Genomic DNA, 25347 nt, shown 5'->3' with positions numbered 1-25347 from the left:
TCGATGACAAAATGAGGTATTGTTTCGCGATAGATGTATTCATTTAAAGACTTGACACTTACTATACACGTATTTTTTTTTATTGGATTCTTAATGTAAAAAGCTTTGATCTATTACATTTTTATAATTTTTTTTTTAATTTCGAATATTTTGGGTCCAATTTCAAATCAAATTATTTGTAAATATATTACCTAAAATAGACTTTAAGTGAAAATAAAGTTGAGTGAAATAGTGAACTTAGTTACCGCTAATATTGCATAGGAATCAATTATATTCAATTTCTTATCCGAATTGTACAAAATTCAATTGAGAATATTTTTAACAAATATATAACAAATACACAAATTAAATATTTTATATTAACAAATTACTACTAATACAATAGCAATTAAATGGAACCAATTTTGATTCAATCAGTCGATGAGCTAAATCAACGAAAAAATTATTTTTAGTCTTCGAGTCAATAAACGTTCTCTACGTGAAGACTATTAATCGTCTACTGGTAAGTTAGTGTTAATAATGCAAATAAAATTCACACAAGATATCTTTATATGTTTTAGTAATGTGACATCATAATCGATATTAAAAAGAAAACAATTCTATTAATATAATATTATTTGAAACATAATCTATTTATAAAATTAGACTATTAATAAATGTTCACGATATAATATCTTCTCTCCTTCTCTCTCTCTCTCTATCTCGTTCTCTCCTTCTTTCTTTTTTTACAAATATATAATTAACGTGTCAAAATTTTCATCAATAAATAATAAATTAAATATAGGATAATAAATAAAAATCTGACGAAGGCTCGTTAAGATCAACGTCTAATAAGTTGATCCATAATCGATCTCTCGCATCATCGTACCGAAGAAGCTTGCCAAGGTTAGCACCCTTATTACCAGCAAATCGAAGCTTCCTTCGTAAATCACCGACGCGTGGGCTGACGTGCCGAGTAAAAGGATGACGGACATAAAAACCGATCTTCTCTCTCTCTCTCTCTCTCTCTCTCTCTCTGTCTCTGTCTCTTTCTCTCTCTCTCTCTCTCTCTCTCGCTCTCTCTCTCTCTCTCTCTTTTCCTGTGGTTTCGCGTACAAACAAGTTTATACATACTTATACAGGTTGTCTCAGGTTTCAATACTCAAAATTTGTCAGTATATTCTATAGCATTAAATAAGAAAATATATATTATATATATACGCGTAAATATAAATAACACATAGAGTTTTATTAAAAAATTATATCAAAAATATGGAATACAAGTAATATTAATAACAACCAATTTGCTGTTATTATGAACATTGGTTTAAATAAAGCAGCAATATTTACATTCAATGTGCTTATGAAGCTGTGTTTATTGCTTTTCTAAAATCAACTAATAGTGAAAATAATTTTCATCAGCAATAAATATTAGGTAGTTATAAATTCGATCTTTGATCAATGCCAATTATCTATTGTCAAGGATATTAGACATTTTGAAATGAAGTATTAATTACCTGGAATTAAGGATGTCAAGTAGCAATTATATTGATCTATTCGAACCAATGCTTATAGTAACAACAAATTAGTTACTATTACTATTACGTATAATTTCGTATACTTGTTATAACTCTTAAATAAAGCTCTATGTAACCTATATTTGCATAACGTTTTTATTTTTTTAGTATCACAGAATATATTGACAAAATTCGAACATTAAAATCCAGGACATTCTATATATATATATATATATGAATATAGAAATCAGTACACATGAAAGTTTAATGATAAATATCTTGTGAACGCTTAATTTAATCACCAAAACATAAGACACCATTTTTATAGAGCAGTTAATTTCCTACAAAAATTTGTATTACGCATTTTTTAATAGTCATTTATTGTCGAGTTATAAAATTCATAAACAAAAATGAAATTTGTCATAAAATAATCAAATTTAAATCTTCAATATCATTCAAATGGTGAGGTTTACGGAAAAAATATAAGATACTATTTTTGTAGAGCATTAAATTTCCTACAAAATTCTTCCAGAACATTTATCTGTACAATCAATTAATGATGAGGTATGAATTTTATTCTGTTGGACTGAGAAAAAAATAAAAAACTGCGATGCGGATGATCTTCCTATTAAAATTAAGAGCTCATATTTGGTGAGAATTCTTTTAAGGTGTCTAGCAACCCATTTTTCCGTGGCACTTGTAAAAAAAAAATAATTGATTTTTTTGACCCACCCTATATATATATATATATATATATATATATATATATATATATATATATATATATATATATATATGTGTGTTTGTAGGTATATATGTACAAACTCTTAAAGCTTTCGAAAGACAAACAACTACAGAATATTATCATGATTTTTATCCAAGTTTAACTTCGCGCATTAAACAACAAAAAATTAAAAAATATTTTCTTTCTTCCTCGAATAGATTAAAAATAGATATAATCCTTATTATTAACAATTTAAATTAGCTACTCGTAAATGTTGTAATTATTCCTTTTATAAAACCAACATTGAAAAGATTGAAACACTGTTATTTTTGTATCTTATCTTCTTCTTCTTCTTTTTCTTCTCCCTCACTCTCTACCTTTTTTTTTCTTTTCTTCTGAAAGTTTGAATAAGAAAGTTCGTGAGAACAGGAACGACAAGACAACCGGAAGAACGTAGCAAGTATGAGAACGCAGATAGAAGGAACGAACGCTTGTTTAGAAGAGAAAAAAAATTGCGATTCATATACCTTGGAGTCGTCTACAACTCATGAAACAGAAGATGTGTACTGTGAGATTCGAATCGTGAGAACACCACAAAGGAGGAAAATTTTTCTATCTACAAACGTTGGAGAAGAGAAGCAGCTCTCCTTTGAACGAACTGATGTTAGAGAACCGCGTACTTGCTTTCTCCGTTTTATGAGCACAAATCCTTTTCGCGGTCGGTGATGGTGGTCAGAAAGAAAAATCCCTTAGACTCTTGATTTTTATTTTCAAAAAAAAGTAAGTAAATAACAAAAATAAACGAGAAAGGCTGCTCGAAGAAAAATGAACGACGACAATAGATTGGAAATTTTTATTGCATTTATTATATATATTACGAAAATATAATTATGAATATACTCTACTTATATCGTTAGATGTAATTGTACAGAATTCATACATTTGTTGCATATAATTTTATATATGTTATAATAATTTACTTGATCCGCGCGCAGTACAGTTTTTATATTTATATCTGCTTTTAGTGTAAATAATAATTATTACATATAAGAAAAATAGAAAGAAAAAAAAATGCGTGAACCGTGTTTTTACCTAGCTATCTTGATTCTAGAAATAAAACGTTGAAACCCGTTAAGATCGTTATGTGGAGGCGGGGGAAAGGAAGAGGAGAGGAACACGTATATAATAATCAAGATCAATTACCGACACTCTCTTATCTAGTGTTTATTTCCTTCGGTTATTTTTATACTATATCATTCAATTGAATCTTTTTTTTATATGGCTCTTGAAATAATAGCCAATTACGTTACCTTAAGGTTTAGTCATAATTCTTTCCAACAAAACGTAATACGTAGACAACCATTGAAAAAAATTAGTCGTGAACTATGAAGTTAATTGTACGTTTTGATTGTATATAAAATTAGATTTCAGGTAAAATTCAATAGAGAATTGTAGTTTCCTTGAATACGATTAAATTCATTTCTCTTATGACGCGAATTACGTGAACAATCTTACAAACCGTACCACGATCTTTATTAGTTGCTATGACTTTCCAAGAGAATAACAACATAGTTTAACGATCGATCTCAAAGATCTTTCTCGTAATCGATTCGCTTTAGCACACTATGACAACAGCCTTTAACTTCTCGACGTAATTCCAGTGGTGATTACGTTATAGTGTTGGTGATGGTGATGGTGATGGTGATTGTGATGGTGGTTAGCCGTGGGAATTCGATGTTATTCTCGTAGGAATCGAGGTATAAAATCGTAATGGATGGGCGGAGGGATTAGTGGGGTTGGGGGGGGGGGGGTACGGAGGCAAAGGCGAGAGGAGATGAGCATAAAAAGAGAACAAAAAGAGGAAAAAAAAAGAGAGAAAGAGAAAAAGGAGACAACGAGAAGAGAGCCTATCGAATAAATGGAATCGGTGGGAAAGATTCAAGGATGGGAAGGGATAAGGGCAGGGGAGAGAAACGTATCGTGATTGAAGAAAATAAAAGAGAAGGAAGAAAAATATATAGAAAGAGTAAGAATAAGAAAAAGAAAGAAAGTAAGAAAGAAATAAAGAGAGTATATAAGAGTATACGAATTAAGGTGCTAAAGGAGGTAAAGAGGAAAAAGAAAGGGAGAAGGGGGAGGATTTGAAGGACGAGCCATGGAGAACGAATCATGGAGCAGAGTCGCGAGATTCAGCAGACACCGCTTCCGGGAAGAACCGTCGATCCGTGACGGAAGAGTAAGAAAAAAAGAAGAGAGAGAGAGAAAGAGAGAATAAAAAAAAAAGAAAAAGAGAGAAAAAAAGAAAGAGAAAGAGAAACTACCAACAAGAGGTAAAATGCAAGGAGCGTGGAATCCGTGCGACGTCGTTTCTTTCCCTCTTTCTCTCTCTTTCTCTCTCTCTCTCTTTTTCTCTCCCTTTCTTTCTTTCTCTCTTTCTTTCTTTCGTTTTTCTGTTTTCTTTCTCTGTGTCTTTCTCTTCCTCTCTCAAAGCTTCTCTTTCTCCTGTCGGCTCTTCTTTCGATCTCGGTCTCGAAAGGAGGAAACGAAAATATCCTCACTCGACTCTTCTGCTACAAAATGCTTCTCCTCTTTGTTGCAAGCCGACAAACATCTTCCTTTCTTTCTATGATCGAAAGAGCGAGTAAAAGAGAGAGAGAGAGAAAGAAGATATTTTGTATTTTATTTTGGTAGATTTTTTTTAAAAAACATTTTTGTTCTAATTTAAAATTTATGAAGAAATTGCTGTGACAAGAAATTTTAGTTTCCTTTTTTTTCTATTTTGTAATATTTTGGTATTTTAAAATTTATGAAGAATTAGATTGACGATGACAAATAGTGATTTCAGATAGACATGAGAAATATTGATTTTATTTATTCTTTTATTATTATTATTTTTTCCTTTTTTTAGATGTTTCTGTTTTGTTTATGTTAGATTCATTTGTTAAAATTGACGAAGAAACTGCGATAAAATTTAAGATGTAAAATATATTTATATTGACTAGGTGACGAAAATACTTGAAAGAGGTTCAATCATGATGCAAAGAAACCTTGTTATACCGTGCTGCATGATCGATGTTATCGCTAAAATGCGAACGAGACCGTAGAATACCTTTACAAATCGCTTGCAAATGTTCGAGATAAGAAAATTCGCTGCTTGCTCCGATCTTGCTTTCCTTAATCCATTGCTTCAAGAATATCTACTGCGACTATGAAATAATACTTTGAGATAATAGTAAGTCCAAGCTACGTGTGTTAAAGTTTTATAATTCGTTTTTAAATTTACTGCGTTAGTAATTTTTACAAATTATCTAGTATTTTATATAAAATGTCAAGAGCAAAGTACTCAGACTAGACCGTGGCCTATTTTTTAATATTACTCATCTATTGAAAATAATAAATAATTATTATTAATTACAATTAAAAATGACAAGAACTGAAGACAAATATTTTTTGATATAAAGGTTTTGTTTTTTATCAATACTAAAAAATATATTCATATTTAAATGATCATTTATTTGAAAAATTACTAACGCAAAACATTTTTAAAAAATAATGAAATTACAAAAATTACAAATATATTAACCGAATGAATATAAGTAACGTGCCTTTAATTTTATTTTCATCTTCAGAATTTCCTGCGTATCTTCATCATACTTTTGGAACCAATAGAAAAGAAATGAAAAGAAAATTTTCGTGAATCTCGGCTTGGATTCTGTAAATGGCACTGGAAGAATTCACGGGAGTTTTAAACCATTGACCCGTGGAGCTCCAGTGCCATACACAGCGTCCGGCTTTCCAACATGCAGTTAAATCTTTCTATTAACGATAAAGAACGTTAAAGGTAAAAAAAACCTTGCTGTCATCGTCTCCGTTTCGCAATTGCTATCGGTTCGTAAACACCAAACGTTCTTTTGTTTATCAGCTTCGTTCGAAGTTACAGAACGACGAATACATCCAATAGGAAATCAAGGATCATCAATTTCTGGTAAAAATATTTCATTTGACGTATAACAACAATAATATACGTGAGTATTAAATTAGGAACAAAAATAATTACAATCTTTATTGTTTCAAATTCGATACAGGTTTTTTCTAGTTGTATTTTTAATTTAGGTATGGTCATTTAAAATACACAATTTTGTAATGGATGAAATTGGTTTTTGATGAATATACTTTTATTTATTTATTTTATTTTATACATTTAAATTGAACATTATGGTAGCGAACGCACGTCGTAAAACGACTTGAGAAATTGCAGAAGAACTTTGATATTCAAAACCGCAATTATTTGTGTATCAAACAAATACACGCATAAATATTAGAATTATTCACTTCCAGTAAAGGTTAAAAAAATTGATTTAATTTTTCGATAATGCAAAAACGTCAATATCAATAACCCGATATTAAAAAGTTGCAATTATTTTTATACCAACGAAATATAATGCATAGATATTTATATATTTATTAGTTCATTTTTAACAATTATAAAAATTTGTCTTAACTTTTCGATATTGCAAAATGGGAGCATCGATCGGTCGATATTTTCGAAATAAATCAGGTCAATTTTTTTGAATGAGACTCGTGGGGGGCTCATCCGGTCGTCCACGTGGATATTCATTCGACTTAGCAACGAGGAGAACGAGGAGAACGAGCAACGACCTCCGTTCTCGTCGGAAGGCACGCAGTAGCAGCAGCTCGACTTTACTCGATTCGAAAGGATGGAAGGTGTAATACCATGGGAAGAAAAGAGGGACGGAAAGAGTAAAAGAGAAAGAGAGAGAAAGAAAGAGGGAGATGGAAGAAGGAAAAAAAAAGAGAAGGAGAAAGACAAATGAAGAGAGAGAAAAAAAATGGCGAACACGTTGCTAAAAGACATTTACTTTCCTTTGGAAAAATTGAAGGCTAGCCAGCCAGTAAGATATGGTTCTTGGTAAACAGCAGGTGGACTCCTATGGAATCGATATTTGAATGCAAGGTAAGTAACGCGATCGCTAGTTTAAACTCGTCGAGAAGGGAGTCCTCCTTGTCGTTGTCGTTGGCGTTGTCGTTGGCGTTGGCGTTGTCGTTGCGTTGGCGTCGTTAACGGTGACCGTTTTCGTTAGGTAACATAATATTTTGTAAGTAGGCGAAGAGTTAAGCAGTAGGAGTCGATAACACGCATTTCTTCGGTATACACCATACATGAAGTACCAACTTACCTACTTGAAATTTTAACTCTATGTATGTGGTATTATTTTACGAGGGTATATGTGTCGGTTAAAGATTTCTATACAGTTACTAATACTCATCGTAAATTCTCAAATAGTTTAGAAAGTTAAGAAGTGACAAGTAAATAAGATTTATTCACGTTCTTCCTTATTTTGATTAATGTAATAGAGAAATGTCTTCTTTTTTTTATTTTAAATTCAATATTATTCTATTTATTATTTCGTCATACCTTTGATTTTTTATCGACTGAACTTAAATTCGTTTTTCATTTTGATATAACCAACAGTATCTACGTCACTTTTGATAGTTAACAATTAATTTATTTTATTTCAAAAAAGATATAGATATATACATATATATCTTTTTATAACGTAGTTTTCTTCAACTATAAATTCTACATCCTTCGTAACGTATTTGTTAAGATATTTTCTAGTGGCAAACAAAAAAAAAGAAAAAAGAAATAAATTATCCATTAGTTTCTCTTACACGATAACTTCCTTCCTTCGTGCGTTTTCGTTACGTAAAACGTTCACGGAAAGATATGTAAATACTAATAAAAAATTGCTTCGTAAAATAATGCGATAAAAATTACACGAAGAATAAGAACAAAAATATGAAAAAATACGACGTAAGGATTATTAAAAGAGCCCTTTGTTGTTCTGTTCGTATTTTTTTGTTCATTGTTTTTTCTCCCTCTCTTTTCTCTTTGACAAAGAATAAGTTTGATAGACTGATGATGAAGCGAGGTGAATTTTACGACAGAACTCGTATGGAATAATGATCGTTTGAAATCGCGACGCTACCGTACCAACCTCGTGGAGGACAATCGACGGATTCGACGAAGAGTGTATCATAATAGCAGCGGTGCTTTGATTGCCCATTGCGTCACACCTGTTGCCACATACGTTTTACTTATATATATGTATGTAACAGACACATATATGTACATGTATATATAAGCGCCACGTAATGACAACGACCGTGAAAAGATATTTCTTGACGTTGTTTCATAGACAATCTCGTTTGATCGATAAAATAACTTTTTCTTTTTTTTTAATTAATACATTCGTACATATGTTAGAAAGAAGTAATCTACGTCGTAAAAAAAGAAATATCAAACAAAATATAACATAATAATTATGATTTCAATTTCTTCTTTCGCGATGAAAAGATATATACGTGGGTATACTTTTAAGAAAATAAAACATACGAAAAAAAAATTTTTTTTTATTAAAACCTTCTATTTCGTGAAACTGGTATAAATTTGGTTAAGTATCAAAAAAGGAAATAGAGATAAAAAAAATAAAATAAATGGTACGGTAGACCGAGCGTAAAAGTGTCTCCGGTGATACTTGGAAATCCGCTTGTTTTTAGGGTCCCTGAGTTTTTTTTTCGAATCCAATAATGATCACGCGTTCATTTCCGTTAGCCCTGAAGCGGGCTTCCGGTGACCTACGCGGTCACGTAGCCGCTCCCCGCTGATTTTCTAAACGTCATTGTATCGGCACTTATCATTGATCAGGTAACCGGACAACTCATTCACAATTTTAACTGCAACGGTCAACAATTCGAACTAACGAAAAAATATAAAAAACAAAATATTGGACGCACTCGAATTGAATATTTTGGAAAAAAATGGAAATATATATTCTTTTTATACGAAAGAAAAGAAATTGTTTGAGATAGTTCATAAATAAATCTTATTAGCAATATTGTCTCTCGAATCTAAACCAATGATCACCATTTTGCGAGATACTTTGACCTGAGAAAGGAATTTTTATAGATCGTCATCTATGATAAAACAGCTTGGTATTCGATCGTGCTCGCTTCTCTGAGGAATCTTTCGATCTTATTGTTCGTGAGCAGCAAGGCAGAAAGCGATGCTTCCGGTTTCAGGTTGGCTTGTGCACGTTGTACATCGGTCGAACGGACAAGCCTGGCTGCATCCTGATCGTCCCAGGTAGAAACACCTGCTCCACATTTTCTGTATAAATAGAGCCAAGGTCTCGACTTAATGTGCGTCCTGCCGTTTTTGCCGCTCTCAAATATCTTTTTCTTTTTTTCATCGACGAAGCAAAAGAAGAAAAAGATTAAATAAAAAGATTAAATAAGAAAAAGAAGAAAATAAAAGGGAAAGAAAAAGTAAGTCACAAGCTCATCATCGTCGTCATCTGGAGCAGAAACAAAATTTATACGACACGTGTCCGAACATAAAACAATTTATGTTACATTTTTTTAATGTCTTTCTTTTTTTCTTTATATTTCATTTAATTCATCAACAATTTGTTTCTCCTCGATAGATGTTATCCACGAATAAAAATCTAAACAATCTAATTTATCTTCCGTTCATTCACAGAAAGAGAGAGGGAGAGATGAAAAGAAAAAAAAATACAAAGAAACCGGTCAACGTCCGTGTTTTTACTGACATGAATTACGAATACACACGGACTAATGGAAAATTGTCGCAGTACAGGAAGGGAATAAACTCTCTACGGAACCGGAAGTAGTCTCTCGTTACTGGGAAACTTGAAAAATACTATTAGATAGTGTGTTCCATGGGTACCACGGGATCCGACCTACGCGCGTTCTTCACACGCGCGCTCGTGCGTGCGTGACACGCGAACGGCCATGACTAGCTCCGAGAAAGATCCGAGTAAGTGTTCGTTCTTGTACAGTCAGTATCATAAGCCTTGTAAAGAATCGTACAAGATCCAAAGGATCATAACTCATAACAAAAAGGATTATCGTTCAACTATAAATAAAACTTTTTTTATTATTTTATTTTTTTTCTCTCTGAGTATGTGTATTTGTGTGTTCGTTAGTGTATGTATATGTGTGTTCAAAAATGGGTATATAATTTCATGGAAGTGGTGTAAGGGAGAGGAATATTATTAAAAAAAAAAAAAAAAATTACTATCTCATGGTGAGAAAGTACTTTTCGTTATTAATCGTGTTCAAAGTTGAGAATGAGAAAGATGGTAGTCGTTACCAACAGATTGTACAGATTCACGAGTGAACAGACGCGCATAGGTATGACATAATCCAGACGCTTTGCACCAAATGCATTATTCATCTTCCATGAAATCATACACAAGAAAAAGAGGGAAAGAGAGAGAGAGAGAGAGAGAGAGAGAGAATAGCGAGATACGAAACGTCTCCGCATTTAAATACAATTCTCCGCTTTGATTATTATTATTATTTAGCACGTTTTAAAAGCGAATTACGTATCAACTTAAAGGCGCCTCTTTTCTATCGTTAGACATTACTTACGCGTACATGATTCACGAGACTTTATCTTTATGGTGGGTGAGTAATGTGTCGGTGGTCGGTCTGGATAACAATGGAGAAAGCCATGAAGAACTTGAACGAATCCAACAACGGGGAATACGCATTCGTAGTGAACGATCGCGAAAGCCACGTTACGGAATCGTTTCTTCTTCTTCTTCTTCTTTTTCTTTTTTTCTTTTTCTTTTTCTTTTTCTTTTTATTCTTTTTAAATTAACTACTTTTTCTTTTTTTATTAATTTTTTTTGTATTGTTTCTTTTAAATCGACTCCCACCTAGAGTCGCGGATTCAAGTCCCGCTCTCCGACATCGAACGAGAAAGCATGCCTGCTCCGTCGTGGCTTGAGAGCGTTTGCGCCCCGTGTTTTTACCGGTAAGGCCTGCTTCGCAAATCGCCACGATGATCTTAGGACGGCGTAGGACTGATCACTCCACCCTGAAGATCTGTCGATCAAGAAACGTAACTTAGGCAATTATACGCTGAGCGTAGCCGGTTGCGAAGTTTGGTCTCTCGAGACCGTAAGCCAAAAATTTATTTTATTTATTGTTTCTTTTAATACTTTTTAAGTTTCGTTTGATCATCGAATCCTCGTAAGTTTGATTCGTCTTTGATTTTCCTTCTCTCATTAGATATTTTATTTATTGTCAATAAATAAGATAATTTCAAGGTATATCGCATAAATCGCGTATACTGTAGATGTGGTATATGATAAATGAACGCGCGTGAGTTATTCGAATTCGAAAATATCCTCGGCATGTGGGTAATTTATAAATCATAACAGTTGGCCATTCTCCTTTCAGTTTCTAACCACAGACACGGACTTGATCGACATCCAGAATCGTAGGCGTTATTGGATGTCATTGGGAATGGTCCCAGGTTTTCCTTGAAATATTGAAAGAAAGATTCTTTTAAAAAAGGAGACTTTTAATTTTTAAATAATTGATCGGTACCTCATTTTAGTTCTTCTTTATTTTATTATAATTTCATGAAAAAGTATTCAAATTTGATACTGAATATACATCATCTATACTGTTCTACGCGTATCTCATAACCGAACAAGATGGAAAGGAGAGAAGATTTTTCCTTGTATCTTCCGTCTCGTTTAAATGACGAACATCGAGAAGAAGATACAACACACCTATCGATAGAATATATTTGAAAATTTTTAAGCGATGTTTACTGGTCGGACTACTTCTATCCATTCGCTACTACGAAAATGTCTACGGCTATGAACGATTATACCAACTTCAAAGCCCATTTATCTTTAACAACCCGCTACGATGTCTTGTCGTAATGTATAAATATTGTTTAAGATTTATGACCGACTAATTTTATTCAGCCAAATATTTTACCGTTATTAAACACAATATTAGATATATTTATATTTGCATATATACAATAAAGGAGGTAAGGATAATGTGAATGACAAAAAAAGAAATTAATTACGACAATGTTTTTAACGAGGACATCAATGAGATTAAAATTTGACAAAAATGATGAGACAAATATACGAGAATGAATTGAAAAGTTTTGAATTTATACTTTTCGAAGTTTCGAGATTACGTAGCAAAATAATAATGAGTTTAAACGGGAAAAAAATTGTTCCTAACTTAAACTCACACACACAGAACTTTTCGACCCACTCGTATACATACGAGAATAGAATAATGTATGAAATACAAAAATAAATTAATCGTGACTTTTTCATGAAGATACTGATTATACTGTGCGAGATATTAATGAGGTTGAAACTTGAAAAAAATTATAAAACAGAGGTTCTCGTGAAAGAGGTTCGTCTTCGAGGATGTCAGCTACACTTTTTCACGGACGTCATCGTCGAACCGACAAGTAGCCAAAAATAATGTTGACCGAAACGAAGGGTAACGTTCAATCGCATTTAGTGGCTTGAATAGATTTATAATTTTGTGTTTTTTTTTCTTTTTTTTTCTTTTTTTTTCTTTTGAGTTAATAACGTTTCTTTGTTTTGTAGCCTCCGATCAACAAAAACTAAAACAAGAGAAAAAGGAAAGGAAGAAGATTAGAAAATCTTGAATAATCCTGGGAAAAATACGATCAACCGAGGAAACCATTTCAAAACATAAGTCTTATAAAGCATCGGAAGAAAAAAAAGAAGAAGGTCGAGAAAGAGGCAAGGGTGGTGTTGTTGGTTGCAATGGTGGTGATGGGAGAGAAAAAGAAAGAATTAGTTATAATACAAAGCTGGGGGAGAAACATAATTTAAGTTTAAAATGATGTAGCACGAAATAACAAGATTTTCCAGGGTCGTTTCTGTACAAGATCCGTGACACGAACAATTTTCAGCAACAACAAAAAATGAAAAAAAAGGAAAAGAAAAATTTAATAATTTACTCGCAATGTTCAATAAATTTGCAATTGGTACGTCCCTTATACTATGTGAAGTTATGTTAATTAAGTGTTCTAGTCATACGGCATATCTTAATTGCGTGCAAGTCAGCATTGCAATTCTACTTCGTCAAAGTACTTTTATTATTTATAATTATAGTATCATCGACAATGAAAGAGAGAAAGAGAGAAAGAGATTCTATATTTTTACGCAATAGACAGGATTGGATAGAAATAATAAGTCAGAAATAAATAAACTTACACCGCCTATCTATCGTATACACACACGTTCTAATAACTGCAATCATCTTATTTTTTTATTTTATCTTTATTTCTTTTCTTATTTTAGCGAAGATAAACATAGAATATCTCTCAACGCATTATTATATAATATTATATAAATGATGATAGCGTAGTTTAATTATTTTAACGCAATATACAAGACATTATCCATGTTCTAAGAAAACTGCTAGATCCCTACAAAAAGAAAAGAAAAAAAATATTCATTTAAAATAATTTTCATTATTATTTTTGATTATTAAAAAAACAACAAATGAAAGAAAGATATCTCTCTATGAGCGTTTCCATCTATCGAAATTCTTTTTCTATGATCTTTCTATAATTTACTATAATCGTTAAGCGAGGAAAGATTGAACGACGGGATATCGATAAAAGCCCATCGGTCGACGTGCTGGATCGACACGGCGGGTGGCTAAATGCATCTGGAATATGGCCAACATCAAAAATAAGCGAATTTTCGAAGGATATTACAAATCAGCCGATGGTCACTCGAATATGAACGACATCAATGTCCGCGCCGTATAAGAAATACATACATTTTTATTTTATTTTTAACAGTTCAAGCGATGTAACTAAAAATTACATACTTATAAACGAACAAATATATAACTAATAAAAGTGTATATCTAATTACCAAATAATTACAAAAGTTAAACAATAATTGGAAGAGTGTTTATAGAAATAGGGCTTGTGTTTAATTGTGTTGGTCATATGTAACTAATTTGCAATTTGTGTTACATAAACCTTTCTTCTTGACACTCATTCAATTATTGGATTGGTCAATAAATCCATACAGTTTTGTTCTAAATAAATAAAACTGCATGGACTTATTGGTTAACCTAATAAAATTATATTTATAAGTCGTAGATAATCGAAAAGGAAGTTCGACTCATCTCAGCTGAATCACGTATGTATATATGTAGATATACTCATATTATAAGAGAGAAAGAAAGAGAGACATAGAAAGAGGGATTAGAAAGATTTTCTAAAAATTGTCACGATCTATTTTGCAATTTTCTTATTAAATCCAGTCAAGCAGCTCTTCTTTCTCTGGTATAGCAGCCCGATGACGAGCATTCACCTACGCTCACGCTTTTCGAATCTAATTTCGTATTTTTGAAAGGCGCGTCTCCTGGGCATGAAAATGAGAAAACGAAAGAGAAAGAGATAAAAAATATAGAAATATAGAAAGATAGATAGATAGAGATAGAGAAAAGTGTAACGAAAGCACGGATCTTCCGCGATCCGTTCTTGCTGCTTATAAATCAGCTACGGCAACGACGGAGGTTGCTTGCTACGAAGAAAGATTTAAAATGCTCGGTGAGAGTCTGCAAAAAAAAGAAAGAGAGAGAAAGAGTGAAGGGGAAATGGGGCAAAGATGCTGAGAGAAAGGGACAGAGAGGTCAAGGGAAAGATTGAGTTAAAAGGGGGTCGGGTGGAAAGAACGATGAGAGAAAGAAGATAGAAGAGAGTGCCTTTTCAGATCCAACGGTGACCAGTTTAGTTCTGGTTGGCATCGGGTACGCTCAGAAAGAGAGAGAGAGAGAGAAGAGAGAGAGAGAAAGAGAGAGAGAGAGAAAGAGAGAGAGAGAGAGAGAGAGAGAGAGAGAAAGAGAGAGAGAGAGAAAGAGAGAGATCATGCGACAGAAGAGAAACGAATTGGTATCCTTTTTCGAAACTGTCATTAAAATCGACTCGATCGAGAAACGAAGGAGACCGAGTTACGATTTCAGTTCGAACGTTCGATATATTCTTTCCTCTTCCTTCTTCTTCTTATTCTTTCTTCCTCTTCTACTTCGCCTTTTACTTCTCTCTATCACCTCTTCCTCCTCCTCCTTTTCCACTGCCACCACCACCCCCACCTATTTCTCCTCCATTACTTCGATGAGGAGAAATCGGTGCCAGTGAGTCTCGGATAATGTCAGACGACGGATCGGTGAATATATTTCCTCGTTGGATTTTTCACCTAACACGTGACTTTTTATAACAATTCTTGTTAACATCATTTTCGTCCTAATATTTTCTTTATTTTTGTTTGTTTTTTTATTTGTTTTTTTTTTTTTTTTTTTTTTTTTATCAGCCTATAAGATTATTTTATTATTACGAGAAGTCGAAAGCTGTGATAAATTTTGTAAATAAAAATTATCGCGCATAAATACGTGCATCGATTTATAACAAAATATACTCGAGTGTCGTATACTTATTTTTATTTTTATTTTTTTCCCCTAAGCGATAGTGCAAGAAAAAATTAATAAAAGAAAAAAAAAGAAAATTTGTATATTATTGTACACAAATTTATATCCAAATGAAAAATTACTTGGAAATATAAGAAAAATCATCGTTGAGGAGAGTAACAGTGAACGATAGAAAGAGAAAAAAGGAAAAAAGAAAACAAAAAAATAAACATTCCATGATCTTACGTGAAAGGTGCGTGTATATCTCTTTAACTATTCACGAGTGTCACTTCGACTTTCTCTCCTGCGTTGTAGTTTGATGGTAGTAGTCGTTAATCGTGCGTTTCGTGCAATAAAAGTTGAATCTAATCAATCGATCGAATACTTAACGATTACTTTAAGACTTTTCTACATGAATAAAACTATTCGATTGAATACATGTTCGATTTAAGAAAAAGGAAAGATACATTTAAAGGACTTCAATAATTTTATTTAAAAAAGAAAATAAAAAATAAATAAATAAATAAAAAAATACCTCAAATACAGTTTTGCAAAAAGGGTCGAAAGGAAAGAGTTACAAGATAGGCTGTTGGTTGCTTGCTCTGGGTGATCTAAGAATACCCCACTGCGGGTGGATCGTTGAACCAGCTTTTCTCCTCTCTTTCCTCTCCCCACGTGTTGCGAGAACCTCTAACTGAGAGAGAACTCGCTAACGAAAGAAATAAATCACAAAAACTTTCTCTTTCTCTCTCTTACACACACTTACACACTCGCTCGGTCTTTCACTCTTGATCTTTCTCTTCATCTTTTCTTGAAATCTTTTACGCGGGATCTCCTGCAGTTGATTCGAAAAAATGTCCGGAGACACAACGTCAGACGAAGAAGGCTCGCAAGAGGACCCACCCCGATATGACATCGATGACATGGAAATCGTCAAAACAATCGGTGAGTCCCCCATCCTCCCTCCCATCTTCTTCTTCTTCTTCTTCTTATTCTTATTCTTATTCTTATTCTTATTCTTATTCTTATTCTTATTCTTATTCTTATTCTTATTCTTATTCTTATTCTTATTCTTATTCTTCCTTATTTTTCTGTCTCTGTCTCTCTACATTTGACTTTTGTTTTACTTTGTTTATCAATGACTCACGAGATCGAAAAATAAATCGGCTAACCGGTTTCGAGGCAACGGTAATTCCCTTTGGCGATATGACCCGCAACCGGACGTTGCCGATTCTCTTAGAGATGTACGTTACGATTTTCATTATATACATCTTTCAAAATAAAACAAAGAAAATTCGATTTACAATTTATGTAATAAAATATAAACTTTTTAATTTTACATATTATTTTAATATTCCTACCTTTATTTTATATTTTATTAAATGGAAAATAACTGAAATAATATTTAATATATGGTTTGACAAGTTTTGAGTTTATTCATTATAATTTTATTTATTTTTGACCGAAAACAAATTGTTTTTAAATATGTTAAGCTCAAAACTTTTCAGCACACTCACGTATGTTACAGTCAAATATATAAAATTGTTGTTTTATAATTTAAAATTAAAATTAAAAAAAAAAGAAATAAAAAGAAATGAATTCTTGCGTAAATTCGTAAAAGGTTCAATCTCTTGAAAATGAAATTACTAATGAAATAAGAAAAAAAAAAGAAAAAAGAAGAAGTGAGTCATTGGAAAGTGAGAGGTGCATCTTTATCTCACAATAACATATTTAACTGCTCATTAAATTCGAATTACACGGGAACGAAAAAGACGAAACATGTTTCAGGAAGCAGGTGTAAATTCGGTAGGCTTGTAAAAAAAGAAAATTTCTATTGGAACCGTTTTTTTGTTTCGATTCAAGTTTCAACGGATCCAACTAAAATTCAATTAGTAAATTAGAAGAGGAAATATCAAGGATAAACTTTTCTCGTGAAAGAAACTCCCGGAACAGACGGCTTCTCTATGTTTCTAAGCCAAACAAATCGTTTCACAATAAAGACACATTAATATTTTATCGCATAAGCTCGTTTAAAAGCTCGATTCTCGTCCTCGTAAGATAATATACGAATGAACGGAATTAGATCAATTTCTCGAAACAGATGTGCTGTTCTTCTTTGAAACGTATAACAAGCTTTTGGATCAAAACCAAACCGTTCTCGAGTGTCCGCGAGATATATAAAAAAAAATAAAAGAAAAAAAACAATTTATAGAACTCGATGGCTTGACACTTGAAACCTCCGAGAGAGAGAGAAAGAGAGAGAGAGAGAGAGAGAGAGAGAGAGAGAGAGAGAGGTGAGAGAAAGTAAAACACGCTCATGTCTCTTGTTTATTCGTATTCGATATTCGCACACAAAACAAAAATAATTTATAGGACCCTCGTCGTTGTTCCGTGGAAAATAGACTTTAACATTTCCTATGATATGGATTCTTACGTATAATATATGTATTCGTGCATGTACATATAAATGTACGATTTCATACACACAAAAAAAGATATATTTCTATTAAAAAAAAAAAAAAAAATAAATTTTACAACCGATTCGAATAAATTTAATAAATCAGCAATAACATTTTTTCGAACTCTTTGAATCGAAAACAACTGACGAAATGGTTGTTAGAATGATTTATAGTAAAAATAGTACATACGTGTATTATATAATATATATATGCATAGATTAACGATATATACATACATTTATAATCTGAAAATGATCGGTTGAATAAAATAAAAATGATCGTATTTAAAGCGCACCTACGCCATCGCCGGAAATTCGTACTCGCCGGCGTTGTTCCACACCGATCGACACCTGTTGTCAGCTGTCGTTGGCAGACCTCAGTGGTCGTTACCGTGTAAAAGGCAGACACGAATGTTCCTCACGAATCTTCCTGTAAGCTCATGCTGCCAACTTCATTTTGAGAGAAACTATCTATAGAAAACCGCGTCGTGTTCTAAACTTAGTCATTTCTTCGATAATTTGTGTCTCCGATAAAAGTAACTCTGAGAAAGATACGAAGAAAGAAACAAATTATACGTCTGTATGCGTGTATGTGAGAGTGTGCATTATTTTTGTTTTGCATCGAAGCGATTAATTTGCTCGCCAAATTCGACTACTTGTATTCCCACCATCCCCACTTCCACCCATTTATTAACAACCAAGACACGTTCGGATTAATTAGTCACGGTGCGTTAATCCTTATCAACTTTGATCATCACAATCATCTTTATTAAAAAGCATGCTATAAACAAATTCCGTGTGCTAAACGTTTCTCTCATATTTAAACGAACAGAGAAAGCGTTGATAATTGGGTGTCATTACAAAGTGCTTCGTCGACTTTTCGTTTTCTTTTTTCTTTTCCTTTCTTTTCTTTCTTTCTTTCTTTCTTTTGATTTCCATTTTTTTCTTTCTCCTTCAGTCTTTTTTTGTTTTTATTTAATTTTCTTTCTTTTTTTAAAAAAATATGTTACGTATATTTTTCAGGTACCGGAACATTTGGTAGAGTTGTATTATGCAGACATCGTGGAAAACCTCTCGCATTGAAGGTACTTTCAATGGCCGACGTGATCAGACTGAAACAAGTCGAGCATGTTCGCAATGAGATCACGGTACTGAAAGAGGTCAATCACCCCTTCATCGTCAACATGTAAGCATAGGTATCTTCTGTTTAATCGTTTCGTTCATTCTTTTGACAGATTTCAATAAATTGAAAAGTATCTTTTTATATGTATCAAACACAATGACTTTTATGAATAAAAGAAAATTCAAATGATTTCATCAAATAATATAATTTTAATTGATTAAAACAGTTATCCTGTTCATAGTTAAAACTAGTACATTGTAATTTGTTTTGTTCCTAACAATAACACGGATACATGCCTGAAATACTTCAACAGACGCTATATATTTGAGAGAAACTACATTTTATGGTTAAATTGTATCGATACATTCGCGTATAATAATTACATTGTCATGTATTATAAAATAAATAAATTAATATTATTTTTTGACTTAGGCTATTGTCATAATTTTCAGCACAATTTTGATAAGAATTTTCTTATTTGCTAAAAATTTTATTAACATCTAATATATGTAAAAATATTATTTATTTCTACCAACACATGTATATCCATCGTAAAAAAATATTTTATAATAATACAAAATAGCAAGAAGAGAAAAGCATAATTAGAAATCTAGCAAAGTAATATCGGGTAGAAGCTCGTTTAAACAATTCGCACTATTAAATAGAAATTAGCGATCCGCAAAGAAAGAAAGCAAAACGAGGACGAAAGAAACAGATTTCTCAAAAGCAATTGTCGTCTCTGTTTCTTTTGCAGGCTTTGGAGTGGCAGAGACGAGGCAAGACTTTACATGCTATTCGAATTTGTAGCCGGTGGTGAATTATTTTCTTATTTGAGAGCAGCCGGAAGATTTTCGGGACCGACCAGTTGCTTTTATGCTGCTGAAATTGTTTGTGCTTTGGAATACCTTCACAGCAAACACATCATTTACAGAGACTTAAAACCTGAAAATCTTCTCCTCGATAGCCAAGGACATCTTAAAATTACCGACTTTGGCTTCTCGAAAAAACTAACCGACAGGTAAAATCAGTTTAATTTATTCTACTGGCTTTTTGATTTACAAAAACAAGTAAAAGAAGAAATCATATCTCATATTTCTTTAGGCGTATTTTCAATTGCGTTAATCTTTTTCTATTGTCATAATAATCAGCCTACGTTTTTGCTAGTATTTACGTCTGACAATCAACTTAGTCTACTTAATTATAGTTCAAATTGTGTCTAAAAAAAATTTTAAATTCTCTTTTTCTTCTTTAATTTTTTTTCTTAGTTAATAACGTGAACATTTTCAGAACGTGGACTCTTTGCGGTACGCCGGAATATTTGGCACCGGAAATCATTCAGAATAAAGGACACAACAAAGCCGTAGATTGGTGGGCTTTGGGTGTCCTAATTTACGAAATGTTGGCTGGCTTCCCACCGTTCTTCGATGATAATCCTTTTGGAATATATGAGAAAATATTAAGTGGTAGAATAGAGTGGCCTAAACACATGGATCCTATCGCGAAAGATCTCATTAAGAAATTACTCATAGCTGACAGAACTAAAAGATTAGGAAATATGAGACAAGGTGCTGAAGATGTTAAGAGGCATCGTTGGTTCAAGTTGGTCGAGTGGCCCTTGGTACTTTCATTTTCTTATTTATTTCTCATCGAAATGCAACATTTGAGAGTAACTCATTAATGTTTTATGGCAAACCAATCACAAACAGGTACCTCAGAGAGCTTTGACACCACCGATCAGGCCAAGAGTTAAAGCACCTGGTGATCCAAGTTGTTTTGATGATTATCCTGAAACTGATTGGCGTTCACAACCAGCATTACCAGCTGACCAATTAGCACTCTTTCAAGACTTTTAGCAACGATTTATGAAGATTCATCTTTAATCTTATACTGATCGCGGTGATACGTTTCTATTGTTTTTACAAGTTCAATTCATAAGTTATATATATATATATATATGCGTCGTTGAAAAAATATCTTTCTATAAAGAAAGGGAAAAAAAAGATTATTTTTTAAGAGTGATTTTTCATAAGAAACAAAAGGATTTCTTATATTGTAAATAGGCATATTTTTATATCTCCGAAAGCATGTACTTATTTATTTGTACGTTCTGTTTAAGCTTAGTTGTCTGTTTTAAAAGAAAAAAAAGAAATTTTTATCGAAAAATTGTAAATAAAAAATCGATGTCGTATTTTAAAACGATCATCGATAAACGAATTCGTTTTAATATTTTTTTTGTTTCTTTTTTTTTTTAATTTCTAAATGCCGATTATTTTTCTTGATACCTTTAATTTTATTAATAATTGAAATACGAATGCATGCAATAGCGATTTGAAAGACGATAATACTAATCGCACGAATTATTTGAATAATTTATTTCCAATGAAAAAGAGTACATAAACGTGTAGTTGCACGCTAGATGTTCAACACATTCAGCAAACAACGAACACATTCGATTTAAGTTGACAAGAGAAAGTTGATAATAAGCACATCGAACAAAACTATGGTAATTTAATTATTGTTATAATATTTTATTTGTAATTTTTTGTTTTATTCGCGACAACTTTTCATTAAACTTTGACTAATAGAAAGAATATTCTATTGCAGGAAAAATACAAGAGCGATGAAAAATTCAAGCAAAGTATTCGTGACATCAAAAAGATTAATAATCAAATGACGTTGAAGAAAAACAAGTCAACATTAATTTCGGCAAACGCAGATCGCAAAAAACGTTCGGTTAAAAAAATTCTTCAAGATTTCACCGAATCAAGTTCTATACACGGTGTTAAATATCTTGGAATGCAAAGTATCGTTAAAAGTTGTATAGGAAAATTATTATGGCTTATTGTAGTGGTCGCTGGATTTTTCGGTCCGATTTAGAACAATAAAATTAGATAAATGTTGTAGAACTGTCCTCAATAATCATCAAATCTTAATATAGTTATGTCTATGTATTTTAATAGGTGCGAATATTATGTTGAACAAATTTTTGGTAAACTTGGAAAATAATCCGACCGAACTTCGCGTCGAAACATTTTATTCACCGATTATCAACGCTCCATTTCCAGCGATAACAATTTGCCCTTCCACACCAACTATGCTTAAAACCCAATTGGATTTAATGAAAAATATTAAATTACCTGCTAATATGAGCAACGAGGAAGCGATGTTCTTTATCAAGTAAATCAACAATATATATATATATATATATGCTAAATGTATTTAGTATTTAACTAAAATGTTATAATAATAATTTTCTTTTTTTATAGATATGGAACTGATATAACTACGCCGCATATAACAAGACATCCAAACCGTTTGAATAAATATGTTGAGCTTTTAAAAGTAAATAAATGGACATTGATTGATTTTTTGGCAGCCATCAAGCCTTGCAAAGATATGATCGAATCTTGTTGGTGGCAAGGACTGCAAATTAATTGTACTGATTATATCAAACAATCTTACACCTATTATGGAATTTGCTGTTCTTACAATTATTATTTAGAATATCTCATGAAATATGACGTGTAAAATATCAAAATTAATTAATTAATTATTATAAAAGTGTTGTAAGTCCACTTTTGAATAAAATTGAAGAAAACACCAAATTTTAATATTTTATTTACATTCAATGAAAATAATTTATTATTTTAATTTTTTTTTCTAAAATAGACTTACAACCACTTTCATAATAAATGATTCATTTTGTTAATAAGATATCTAAATCTTATAAATAATTTACAAACAATCTTAAAATTTGTAGACGTTTTCAAGAAGTACCAATACTTCACTCGGTTAAAACTGGATCAAAATCTGGGCTCACTATAATATTCAATCGTGATTTATTTTTTCAAGAAAACGAAACTGAGAGCACCAACTTTGTAAACAGCGTCAAACTTTTAGTACGATATTTAATCAATTTATATGAGGATGAATTGAGTAATTCAGTCTATGTCAAAAAATGACTGAATTTGACCGAAATCAAAAATTATTTTTACGCTAGTCTTAAAATTTTTCAACTCATCCACGTATGTACTGCAACAAAAAGATATATAAATAAATTAATTCATTGTACAGGTATTCGTTCATCACACAGTGTCTTATCCAAGCGCCGAAACTGTTGGATACTCTTTGCAGAAAGGACAAGAATTAAAAGTTCGTTACAATGAAATTATTAATTTCAATTAATTTTTTAATATTTGACGATTATACTGATATTTTTATTTTGTTGTTATTCTAGTTAAGAGTGCAACCAATTATAAAAAAGAAACCACAAAATATTTATCACACCTATTTCAACGATAGCTTACAACTCGAGTGCATTCCTAACACCCAGAAAAGCAACTTACGTTTTTTTAACGAATATCACCAATCTAATTGTTTCGTTGATTGTACGATCACCGAAATATATAAAATGTGCGGCTGTGTTAGATACATTTATGCACCGATGGCAAATTATACTTCGTTACGGGTATAATAAATTTGTAATGATATTAATTGATATGAATTAACGTCAAAACGTAATCGATATAATTTATTTGTCTTTTTTATCCAGATATGCGATTCTAAGGATGTTAAGTGTTTGAATAAATATTGGTATAAAATAAAGTCCGTTAACTTCGACACCTGTTTTTGTTCGAGTCTTTGCGAAGATACGATTTACAAGATATCAACTTCCAAATATTACTTGAAAAATACACAATTATCTGTTTCACCGATATAGTAAGTTTTTCACAATAATTAATTATTAAACAAATACAAAGATGGGTTTTGCAAAGTTTCAAGCATCTATAAGGAAAACTTTTATTTCGTCTTTAAATAAATTGATCGAAAAAATAATTGTTTCTGTGTTAAGCTAATAACTTCTCAACTCATTCACGTATTCGTATTATTGTACAATTTTTATTAATAAAGTGTAGAAATATTCTTATTTATTAGTAAGTGATTCAAAATTCAATATGAATATTTTTATAGAATTTTATCTTACGTCAAAAGTATATCAAGAAAACTCGTTCGTAATAAAACCTGGTAACCTTCGTAAAATTTCTGAACTCGTAGATTGCTTTGGTGAAAGGAAAAGATATTAAATTAAAATATTGTGGAAAAATAATTTCATACGTGAATATTATGTAAGATAATTATCTGAAATAATAAAATAAAATGAATTTTTTATTTACAGTCAACATTTAACGGCTACTCATACGGTTTTAAAGGTGTTTTGGAAAATGGATTTTTTTATGATCTTCGACACACAGCCTGCATCCATCAATTGGAAAAATCTTGGTATTAAATATTTTCAACGATTTTGACAATCGTTTAACACTTTATTCGTGTTAATGAATAAACTTATTAAACTTGATCTCATACGTTGAATAATCCAATAAATATTTTCTTATCTGTCATTTATCTTAATTTAGTTTACTGCTGTTAATTTTAACGGCACGACTATTCTCGTTTATTTAATCCAGTTAAGAATATATTAAATATATCAGATAATGAACTAAAAAACAATGCATGCCGTTTTAATCAACAAAAATAAGCAAGTATATGAATGTAGAAATGGCAGTAAGTTTCTTGGTTATCTAATATTAAATGTCTTTATTTCAGCCGAAGTTGGTGGAATATTCAGCCTTTTCCTTGGTTGTAGTATCCTTAGTGCTGTAGAAATTATATATTTCATTTATCTTCTTTGTCGTGGAATTTGTTCGAAAAAACAAACTCATAATAATTAAGTTTAAAAATATGATTAAATAATCAGCATTTTTATAGATATAAAATTAAATTTGAATAACTTTCTGATATATCGACCGAATCTTCTGTTCGCACCTCAATTAAATTAAAATAAAAATAATAATAAAAAACAATCAACTATAATTTATTTTTAAAAATAATCAATTTCTCTTCTGTTTATATTTCTATTTCAATCTGAATTCATTCAGAAATGATATTCAACAGAACGCGATAATAGTATTTGGAACGACCCAAATTCACATCAAGTAGATCTATTTCCAGCGATTACTGGAACGTGGTGGCCATTTGCCAGTCTTACCACGAGCTCAAATATGTAAAATTATTTATTATAAAAAACGATATTACTACTACCATGTATTCCATCACGATGATTATCACGAAGCTCTTGTCACACGACACGTATTAATTATTAATCAACGCAATTGAGCACGTGACCATGAAAAATAATATTATTTATCTTTGACTT

At 31.6% G+C, this 25347-nt stretch overlaps 2 protein-coding genes and 1 long non-coding RNA gene across 10 annotated transcripts; all 3 read left to right on the top strand.

The window, feature by feature from the left end:
• Positions 1–9405: 9405 nt before the first annotated feature.
• LOC149033232 (uncharacterized) lies at positions 9406–14209 on the top strand. 2 transcript variants are annotated; one of them, XR_016175886.1, is made up of 3 exons: positions 9406–10081; positions 11515–12594; positions 12705–14209. It is a non-coding gene; the product is annotated as an uncharacterized LOC149033232 (long non-coding RNA). The 2 variants fall into 2 exon arrangements; XR_016175885.1 differs by having other exon boundaries at positions 9406–11232.
• A 796-nt stretch (positions 14210–15005) lies between these two features.
• Positions 15006–21347, top strand: Pka-C3 (Protein kinase, cAMP-dependent, catalytic subunit 3). 7 transcript variants are annotated; one of them, XM_015331640.2, is made up of 6 exons: positions 15006–15314; positions 16394–16497; positions 19034–19196; positions 19888–20151; positions 20421–20751; positions 20840–21347. In XM_015331640.2, the coding sequence occupies exons 2-6, from the start codon at positions 16407–16409 to the stop codon at positions 20984–20986; spliced, it is 996 nt and encodes a 331-aa protein (XP_015187126.1). In that variant the 5' UTR covers positions 15006–15314; positions 16394–16406; the 3' UTR covers positions 20987–21347. The 7 variants fall into 7 exon arrangements, with proteins under 7 accessions (XP_015187126.1, XP_015187117.1, XP_015187169.1 ...); XM_015331631.2 differs by having other exon boundaries at positions 15007–15805; XM_015331649.2 differs by lacking the exon at positions 15006–15314 and adding an exon at positions 15333–15351.
• Positions 21348–21486: 139 nt separating this feature from the next.
• On the top strand, positions 21487–24994 carry LOC107069809 (sodium channel protein Nach). Its single transcript, XM_015327420.2, has 10 exons — positions 21487–21636; positions 21738–21999; positions 22094–22310; positions 22400–22657; positions 22894–23032; positions 23208–23285; positions 23371–23601; positions 23686–23852; positions 24310–24413; positions 24738–24994. Exons 1-10 carry the CDS (start codon positions 21634–21636, stop codon positions 24860–24862), a joined length of 1584 nt encoding a protein of 527 aa, XP_015182906.1. The 5' UTR covers positions 21487–21633; the 3' UTR covers positions 24863–24994.
• The last annotated feature ends 353 nt before the right edge of the window (positions 24995–25347 follow it).

Source organism: Polistes dominula, unplaced genomic scaffold (genome assembly GCF_049000335.1).
Source record: "Polistes dominula isolate Pdom_NZ unplaced genomic scaffold, Pdom_raw_medaka contig_15, whole genome shotgun sequence".
NCBI lineage: Eukaryota > Metazoa > Arthropoda > Insecta > Hymenoptera > Vespidae > Polistes > Polistes dominula.
This window is presented reverse-complemented; position numbering and strand designations above follow the sequence as displayed.